This window comes from Ipomoea triloba, chromosome 4, assembly GCF_003576645.1.
Source record: "Ipomoea triloba cultivar NCNSP0323 chromosome 4, ASM357664v1".
NCBI lineage: Eukaryota > Viridiplantae > Streptophyta > Magnoliopsida > Solanales > Convolvulaceae > Ipomoea > Ipomoea triloba.
The window spans coordinates 3,631,575-3,641,869 of record NC_044919.1 but is presented as its reverse complement, the minus strand read 5'-3'; the positions used below and the strand labels follow the sequence as shown (position 1 = coordinate 3,641,869).

The window sequence follows — 10,295 nt, the reverse complement described above, 5'->3', positions numbered from 1 at the left end:
CTAAGTACCTCTAGAATGAGGTCATCAGTGTAAAATTCCTAAAATGCCATAATATAAAATCAATAATGGGACAGAAACAATAACTGTGCCAATTATAATCCTGAAACCAAAAGAAATATATACCATCATTAAATTAGTTTTCTAAAAAACATAATTAAATCCTTTAATTATATTTTTTGTTGATAATAATATAAGCATGTGCGCATTGTCGCAAGGTGCAAGGTTCGAATCATATCAATGACAAAAATAAAATAAAATTAACTTTGCTATAAGCACTACATTCATTTGATGGTCTATAGGCTAACTAAGACGCATCACACAAACCATAGTACCTATGCAGACCCATGATTGCGGCAATTTGTATCGTGGACCACGGTGCACAATGCATTGTGCACCCCGTACCAAAATGAGTTCTGTGTATTCTAAGTAATTGTTCTGTGTATTCCAGACAATCGTTTTGTGTATTCTAGGCAACCGTTTTGTGTATTCATGTTTAATTTGTAGCACATGTTGTGATGTGTTTGTGCATTCGAATGTTTAGGAGGTTGAGTTCTGTGTATTTTGTGTCAATATTCTGTGTATTCATGTTATTAACACATATTGTGATGTGTTTGTGCATTCGAATGTTAGGAGGATGAGTTCTGTGTATTTTGTGTCAATATTATGTGTATTATGGGCAAACATTATGTGTATTCTAGGCAAACGTTCAATGTATTCTAGATAATGATTATGTGTATTATAGATAATGAATTCCTTGGAGTCATTCGCGTCCGCGTCCACTAACATCGAAACGACGTCATTTCGGACCATGGTCCACGATATAACGATTGCATGATTGCCTACATGGCCATAACAACCATAGCCCTAAACCAATCATTATTACATGGACTATGGTCCACACAGTTGTGTGGACTATAAATAAAAAGTACATTTTTAATAATATTAAAATTACATTATTTTTGTACATAAAATATATTATTTAAGTACTGAAAAATGAAAATACATTATTTTATATATACTATCAAATAATGTATCTTCAGTATACCAAAGACCTTGTGGTCAAGTGGCACCTGGTGTCCCGATTAACACTTTCACATTGATGATGGGAGTGGGTTCAAGTCTCAGTGGGAGCAATTGTTAAAATAATTTCTTGCCCTAAACGTTGCCCCTGGCACAGCCAATTTGGGCTTATTTAGTGCAATAACTTTGTAATTATTCTACAGATTAAAAAGGCTTTAATTTCTTGATAGCCCAATATCCAATGTTATTTTTCTTGTATCAATTACCCGAATTGTAATCCAGTTTATAATGGAGCTAGCCCAATAAACTATATATTAAAACTTAAAAAGAATACAATATTTCTATTTATACTCCATAAAAAAAAAAACCCACGCACGACTTCTTTGCTACTTCAAACTCTTCTATCATCTCTTCTACAAACCTTGCTCCTTCTTCAAGTTTTGTTATCAAGTCTTCTACTAACTTGGCTATTTGTATTCTTTACTTCAATTTATTTGATTTTCATTTGAACAAAGTTTCTCCTTCTTAAAGAATTCTTTCAAGTTGACACTAATAGAAATTTTTGAATTTTTAATTTTTGAAATTAAAATACACTTTGACATTTCGCTAATCAAAATCTAAATACAATTATTCCTACACCCTCTGACGTTTGGCATTGTCTACTGAGACACTGAGTTACTGTGATTTACATCCTGCCAAATGCTCTGTCGGACTAAGGTTGGGGATCCAACCTTTTGGGACAAGCTTTTATATATTAAGTATTTGGCTCGAGTTGTACTAATCCTAAATTCTAAAACTCTGCTAAAGACCTTATGTTCAAGCGGCGTGGAGTGACTCTCCCAAATGGGAGGTCATGAGTTAAATTTCAAATTATCACAATTTCAAAATAGGTGATGCATGTTAGCTACTCCAATGTTGTTATAAAGACTCCCATCTTGCATTGTATGTGTTTTGTCTTTCTTCTTATTATCTCTCTGTTTTCAATACATGCTCTTTACTTATTATTATTATTATTATTATTATTATTATTATTATTATTGGAAATGAAAATATTTCACCATTTTACTTTAGGTTGGCTAAATGAACTTGTGCAAATAGATGTATTGAACTAATTTTACATTAGTTTTTTTTTTTATACTTATATATTGATTTTAAGTTTGAATTATAAACGCATACCTTAATTTTGTAGGTTAAGAGTGTCTTTTTTTTTTTTTTTTTACTATACACCCTAGGCTCATATAAAATGATAAGGCTAGCTGCCTAACCCAACCAAAACATATTGGACCTAGCTAACTTCAATGTGGATTGTTATACCTTGTGATTAATTACTCTTAGCCTCATTTCCTAATTGTGTATGTCAAGGACCTTTTATTTATTTATTTATTTTTATCTATATGCCTTCAATAATCGACTTATAAAATGATAAAACTGACTCGAACCCAAGCAAAACATGTTTGACCAACCTTCAATGTGGATTGTTGTACTTTGTGATTAACTTCCTGTGACCTCATTTCCTAACACCCCAATGCAAAATTAAGATGACTATTACTTGTTTGTGATGATTGAAATTAAGATAACTATGCAAAATATATGGTGATCAAACAGAGAATGTGTGATTCCCAAAAAAACAGAGAATGTGTAACTACGCACTTTAGAACCTGTAATGCTGCGAGAGAAGTCTGGTACAGACTGATCTCTAGAGAGAAAAACAAAGACAAGCTCACCTCTCTTTCGACTCTTGGTTATCAGCCAACATTATGGAAAAGTAGGTGATAAAACTGACACCAATTGGAAAAATACTTTTGCTATTGTTATATAGTGGTTGTGGAAGTGGAGGAACACCACGACTTTTCAAGGCAATGTGTGAAATATCCAGCGGAAAATTGATTGGATTGAGAAACAAAGGCAAGACACTAGAAGAGCTTTTGCTAGAGTTTCTAAACCAGGGGACCCCATGTAAAGTTCGGTCCCAAAAAACTTAAGTGGTAGCCCACGACCAATATTGCCAAATTCATTTTGAACGTAGACGGCAACTACAGAGATAGCGACAACATTGCGGGCGGAGGAGCTGTTCTCAGAGACAAACATGGTAATTGGATTGCGGGATGTGCCCAGAAGTTTCAGACTGCGACGCCCTTAGAAGCAGAGTGGAAGGCCTTGGCGATGGGGATGCACTGGGTTAAAAGCAGAGGATATGAAAACTGTGAAATCCACATTGATTCTAAGGAGATTGTAACTTCATGCATGCACCTCTCACAACAGGACACCATCATGGAACATCTCAGGGAGATGAGTATTGATGGAGGGTGCAAGATAGTGCACGTGTATCAGGTAGCGGATGAGCTGGCTAAGCTTCCACTTGGTGGGGAGACAGACTGGATGGAATTTGATGAGCCACCCTTGGGATGTAGAAGCCAGGTTTGCAATGACCTTATAGGTGTCTGTACGGGGAGAGTTGTCTTGCTTGACGCTTAGTTTGTGGTTGGTGGATTGACTGGGTTCCTCCCTCGTATGTCCAAAAAAAAATATATAAGAGCTCTCTTATCAGGTATTTGAGGAGGTTATGCAATTGCAATTTGCAAATATATATGTATGATTCACATTCTTCAATTCAGATATGCGAAGAGCATTATATGAATTTAAATATATAAAATAAATAAATAAAACATCACAGACTACATACCGATGGAGAGGTGATTTTCTCCTGGACTCCGGAAAAATGAGCGATGATGCAATAACTTCTACACCGCGAAGAATAGGCCGACCCGGCCACTGTTGCCGTCGCCACCATATATATATTCAAATTAAAGTAAACATTAAACATGTAAAAGAAAGTAAAACATCAAACCAAGATGACAAAATTAAACTATAAACAAATAACCCCCTGACATGTGAATGAAATAAATGAAGAATCTAAGGAGGATATATATAAACATACGTACCCTTTTATGCTTTTATTCAACTATGTCGAAAGGGACGCAGAAGCAGAAGGATTTAGGGAGAAAACCAAGAAGAGTTACTGTTTCATTGAATACTTGCATTTACAGACTGATGCTCTCAACACAATTAACTACAAGAATGATTGAATATTTTGCAGGGAAGAAAAATAGAAGTATTTAAACTCTAAGCTAACCAAACTAACTCTAAACTAATCTAACAACTGTCAGTTACAGAGTTAGTTAATTAGTTTGATGTCAAATGGATGAAGTACTGTGTTGGATGGTGAAGCAGCTCAAGTTTGAGTGCCAACTGTTGACAAACTATGGCTCAAGTTCATCATCAGAGCTGGAGAGAGGCTGTAATGAGTCATTGAAAACAAATTACATATTAGGATATGATGAAACTCTATAAAGAGAGCGAAAAAAAAGAGGCAATAGCAAAAGGGTAAAGGAGAGAGATGGACCTCTATTGTGTCTTCCTCAATGACAACCATATTATCATTTCCATGCTCATGTTGTTCTCTTTGAATTTCCTTGGCAGAATCCACCGCAGATTGAAGACATCTATGCAATTCGATTAACTTCAAGTTTTGAATTTCTGCAAACTCAGCTGGGATCATTTCCAATTCTTCGCACCAATGAAGGACTAGACGCTCAAGATTCGGAAAATGACAATCACTTGCTTCCCAACGCTTAAGATTACTCGCAATAATTTTCAAATAAATTAACTTGTCAAAACTCTCATTTTCGAGTAGTTCCCACCCTCCACCGATCCACTCACACTGTATTAGCAGTAGCACCTCAAGTTTAGGCAACTTGCTAAAAATATTAATTGCGTTCCCCTCAAAGCTCACATAAAGCAACCTCAACTTCATAAGATTTTTCAAATTAACAATGCAGTTGTTATTTGGAATCAGAATCCGATGCCTATTACTTAAAAGAAACAGACTCTGGAGTTGGTGTAAATAGGCAATGTTATTAATGCAATCATTCCAACCTCCTTCAGATTCAATCTTTACCTTCTTTACGTATGGAATACTGGTAAAAAATTCTTTTGTGCAGTGATCAACTCTCAACATACCAATGCTCTTCAAGTTTTGATGAAAACATATGGGAAAATCCATAGGAATTCCGAGACTACGGAGATGTTGTAGTTGTGGAAACTCTAAAAAGCTCATTTCATCAATACGGCAAACGGAAAGTGTTTGAAGATTCCAACTACGAAATGGAATGGTAGAAGCTGCCACCCATGACAATATGCATCTCAAATGGACAAGATAAGCAATCTCACACTGAGTATTATAGAGTACTCTTAATAGAGGGCTAATTTTTGAATTTGAAGATGTATGCGGTCTAGAAAAGCAGAAGATGGATCGACAGTTTATTAAAGAAGAATATAATGTTTCTTTGTATAACCTTCGTGATTGGATGCTTACCCATCGGAAATGTTTCTGAGGGAATTTGGACCCACTTTCATAGACAACATGTAGAAGATTCTCCTTTTTAGCTTCCCTCACACAAAAAGAATGCAATAAATCATGCATTCTAAATGTCTTTACTTTTCTTCCACAACTACTTGGCTTACTTAAAACAATTAGGTTCCTATCCTTGAGTTCTTGAATGTGCCTTCTTGCCACTGCATCAAAGCTCATATCCTTAGATGTCTTTACAAGCCCTTCAGCAACCCATAACTTTATAATTTCTTTAACATCGATCTCCGCATCTTCTGGAAATATGCTCAAATATAAAAAACAAGCCTTCAAATTGTGAGACAAGTGATTGTAACTGGATGAGAGTATCCTTGAGCATTCTTCATCAATTGTTGTTGTTGTTGCAGATGAATTTAGAGCTTCTGCGACATTCTTCCACTCGTCTAGCGTATAAAGTTTGGAAAATAAACCTGCAGCAACAACAATTGCCAAAGGCAATCCTTTGCATTTCTCAACAATCTGTCTCCCAATCATATCGAATTCAAAACCCTGAAATTTGCCTGTCATTTCATGAAATAGATTCCAACTATCACCTTCTCCTAACAATTGTATTTGATGTGAAAAGTCATTGTTAGAGCCTATAATAGTAGCCACCTTTGCAGAGCGAGTGGTCAACAAAACTCGACAGCCATTTCCATTATCCGGAAAGCAAGCTTTGATGGAATCCCAAGCCTCTACACTCCAAATGTCATCTATCACAACCAAGTACCTTTGCTGCATCAGATTTTGGTACAGTTGTTGTGCTAGCCGATCCTCTTGAGTGCCACTAGCTACACGACCCGTTGATTCAAGAAGATTTGTGAGCATTTGTAACTTATTATGATATTGTGAGGCAACAGCCCAAGCTCGGATGTCAAAGTGGGAGACAACTGATGAATCTTTATAAACTAGTTTAGCTAAGATTGTCTTGCCGATGCCTCCCATACCTTGAATGGAGACAATTTCCAGTTGCCTTGATGAATGCTGAATTAGCATAGCCTTTACAATGTGGAAGTCATTGTTTTTCCCCACCATTATGCTGCTGCCGTGCAGGGGCTGGGCGTGTGAAGCGTGTTGGTGATGGGAGGAATCCCCCCCCCCCCCCCCCCCCCCCGCCATCATGGTAGAAGCTTCGGCAAGTGTAGTTGTTTTCCTTGCTTGCAAGGCGGCTGTGACACGCGGCTTGTACTCCATCTTCACTTTGGACAACTCTTTGTGGATGACATCAATGTCTCTTATTGCTTCTTCCAAAATACAACCAAGTTTGAATGAATACCCTGTTTCCCCAAAAAGATCTGCAATTCCCAAATCTTCTTCTTCATCATAAAGATGTACGATTTGGAATTCAATTTCATCTTCCACTCGGAAAGCCACATCTCTGAGCTTAGTTTCCAATTCTTTAATAGCTTGGATATTATCCATCCTGTTCTCATCGAACAGCTCTATCAGATTACCAAGCTTCTGGTGGAGATTTTGGATCAACTTTTCATTGCTAGGGATGAGTTGCTTTTGTAGTACGATTGGGCGAGGTTGAGGTTGCAAGAACTCAAGCTCAATAGTTCTCACAAGAGAGTTTACAGCTACACAAGCCATTCAATTCAATTTGCTCTCTAATCTGATCTGATCTTCTTCTCACTTAGTATGTGTGTGCGTATAGTAATTATCATCAACTGGGAATTGCCTTATGGCTCTAAGTGCAGTGCCATAATTGCAAGATAGACGAAAATCATTTTTAATTGCAAGAGGGCAGTATTTTATGTTAAAAACTCTGCAACTTGTAAACATTAATTAATGTTAGATAATGACAACATCGTATATATTGTTTAAAATAATGTTAGGTGGGAATCTTACAGCTACCGCAAATCTCTCTCGATCTCTCTATATATATAGTTTTATTTTATTTTGTATGTGTTCATACAAAGCCAAGTACATCTAAATCGGATGGAGGACAACTAAGTCACAACTTAGAAAGAAATATTATATACAAAATATTTATTTTTGATCTAACTACTTAAAAATAATACAAAATTTACAATTCATCTTAAAATACATTAATTTTATCTCAAATCACTTTTCTCTCCTAATAATTAGGACCTAATTAATTGAGCATGTTAAAATCATTCTGTTTCTCTAAAGGTATCTGCATAGATAACTTGAAGTAAAAATCATATATTTTACGTTTTAAATTTAAATATTGCACTTATACTTTTGATAGAGTCTCATTTATTTACAAAAATGGGCCACAAAAATCTAAAAACCCGCTCTGCCATTATACAAAAAAAAGACATTCAATTACAAGCTAATTCCTGTTTAACGATCCGGGGTCCACCCACGTTCGCTCCGGGAGGCACGGGAGCTGGCCCAGGGGGAATCGTCACTTGTGGAAATTGAACCCGGGTTCTCCCAAAATTCCTCCCCACAAAGAGAGCTCATTAGCCACTTGAGCTACCCCGCTGGGTTAGCGATTATATTTGTTCTTCATTCTCTCATTTTAGAATGAAGCTAGAACAAACTCCTACAATCAGCCAAAGATCTTGTGGTCCAGTGGCATCAAACCCTTCCTTTTATACGGAAAGTGGTGGGTTTGAGCTTCAGTGGAGGCAATACTGACTCATGTTTCAATAGATTGAGAAAGTAGCTGCATTCTAATAGAGTTAGTAGTATTCAAAAAAAAAAAAAAAAAAAAAAACTCCTACAATCAATGGACAAAATCTAGAGCAATTGTTCAAAGGCTACTCAAAGCCACTCTTTCCTTTCTCTCGTTTTTGCTATATTTTCTTCCCATATTTCATCAATTCACTCATTAGTTCATATTCATCTTTCATGTATACACTACATACACACATGGTATATTTACAACCTGTAGTCAATAACACCATCAAAGTTAAAACTCTAACAACAATAACACCATCAAAGTTAAAACTCTAACAAACATTCTATAACTTATTGTGTAGAGTACGGTAACTGTGAACCACGATCCAAAAACACATCAAATACATTATTTTAACTCATAAAATATATTAATCTAACACATAAAGTATATTATTCTAACTCGTAAAATACATTATCTTACCTCAAAAATTTTATTATTCTAACACATAAAATACATTATCTTACCCTAGAAATTTCATTATTCTAACACATATAAAATACATTATTCTAACACATAAAGTACATTATTCTAACTTATAAAATGCATTATGTCATCTCAAAATGTTCATTATTTTAACGTAGACGCGGAGCAAGATATTTTTTTTTAAACATCAAAATTTGTCATCTAAAATCGGATCACACAATAATTTGTCATCTAAATCGGATGAGAACACGTGAGTCACAACTTCAATTAAGAAATAATTAAGAGACACAAAAGTGTTGATAGGTTCATGCATGTTCACAGACCATGACTTTTAATTTCACGTGGTATTGCCATCCCAATATGAAAATCAACTTTTTTTTATATGTATAAAAAATGAGATTTGAAAGATTCAAGATCATATGTGAAAATTAAAATAATAAAATAAAATGAGATCTCTGAAACATTAATAAAATTAAATGAGATCTCTGAAATATTTTGTTTTATATATTTATATATTATTATAGTTCTAAAATTTTTAATTATCTAAATTATACCTACTTTTTTTGAAAACAAAAGTATACCTACTTTTTTTAATTATCTAAATGAGCAAATACCAATTTTAGTCACACAACTATTAACAAAATGACAATTTTGGTCTAAATGTTTAATTTCTACCAAATTTGGTCCCACGACTTTGTTTTAGTACCAATTTTGGTCCCACGACTATTGTTTTAATGCCAAAATTCATCACGCGGTCACCCATCCGTTTAAAACGTGTCGAAATCTAAAAATTTTAAAAGTATTTTCGTCCTTTTCAACTCAATATTTCAATTTGAGCATGAATAACGAGATTTAAGCGCTAAGATTGATCATAATTCACAGTTCTCCTCCTCAAATTAAAGTAAAATGATGAGGAAAACTGCGAATTTTGATCGATATTAGGATTTAAATTCATTTATTCATGTTCAAATTGGGATATTAAGTTGAAAATGACTAAAATATCATTAACGATTTTAGATTTTTGCACGTTTTAAACATATGGGTGACCGGCGCGATGAATTTTGGCACTAAAACAATAGTCGTGGATGAAAATTGGTACTAAAACAAAGTCGTGGGACCAAAATTGGTAGAAATTAAACATGTGGACCAAAATTATCATTTTGCTAATAGTCGTGGGATCAAAATTGGTATTTGCTCTATCTAAATTATACCTACTTGTTTTCAAATTATACCTACTTTGGCTTCTAATTCTGCTTTAGCACTTTGTGTTTACTGGGACGTGCAATTTATATCGTGGATCAGGGTTCACATAGCATTGTGGATCCTAGATTAAAAGGACATTGTTTGATATTTAAGCTTTAATAAACTTCGTAGCTTCCCATTTCTCATGTTTCAACACAAATTTTAATTTATTCTAGATACAAAATCCTTACACTTAAGGTATAAAATAGCGTAACATAATGTACAGAAACACATAACACGAGATACGTATACACTTGTTTTCTATTTCTTTTATTCTTAGATATGATTTATGTAAATAATTTATATCCTATAGACACATAATTTCATAATACAAGACATAAATCATATAGTTGATATAATACAAATTTAATAGTCAAGGACCAAAATTGATACATATATTATAGTTGAGGGACTAAAAATGATATTTGCTCAATTCGTAAAATAAGACGCACGTTTAAGGTACAGAATTGCATAACATAATGTACAGAAACACATAACACGAGATACATACACATGTTTTCTATTTTACTACGTGATACATAAACATGT

General features: G+C 34.6%; 1 protein-coding gene across 1 annotated transcript; it reads right to left on the bottom strand.

Annotated features, from left to right (window-relative positions):
• Positions 1-2,808: 2,808 nt before the first annotated feature.
• LOC116014791 (putative late blight resistance protein homolog R1B-17) lies at positions 2,809-7,021 on the bottom strand. Its single transcript, XM_031254740.1, has 3 exons — positions 4,424-7,021; positions 3,963-4,316; positions 2,809-3,792 (listed from the first exon to the last, which is right to left on the bottom strand). Exons 1-2 carry the CDS (start codon positions 7,019-7,021, stop codon positions 4,281-4,283), a joined length of 2,634 nt encoding a protein of 877 aa, XP_031110600.1. The 3' UTR covers positions 2,809-3,792; positions 3,963-4,280.
• Between the last annotated feature and the right edge of the window lie 3,274 nt (positions 7,022-10,295).

What these genes read in the sequence shown, in the direction of transcription:
- LOC116014791 (XM_031254740.1), bottom strand. Translation starts at nt 7,021, where the DNA reads ATGGCTTGTGTAGCTGTAAACTCTCTTGTGAGAACTATTGAGCTTGAG. An exon ending in TTGAGGAAGACACAATAGAG is followed by an intron (nt 4,317 to 4,423) that starts GTCCATCTCTCT and finishes GACTCATTACAG; the next exon opens with CCTCTCTCCAGCTCTGATGA.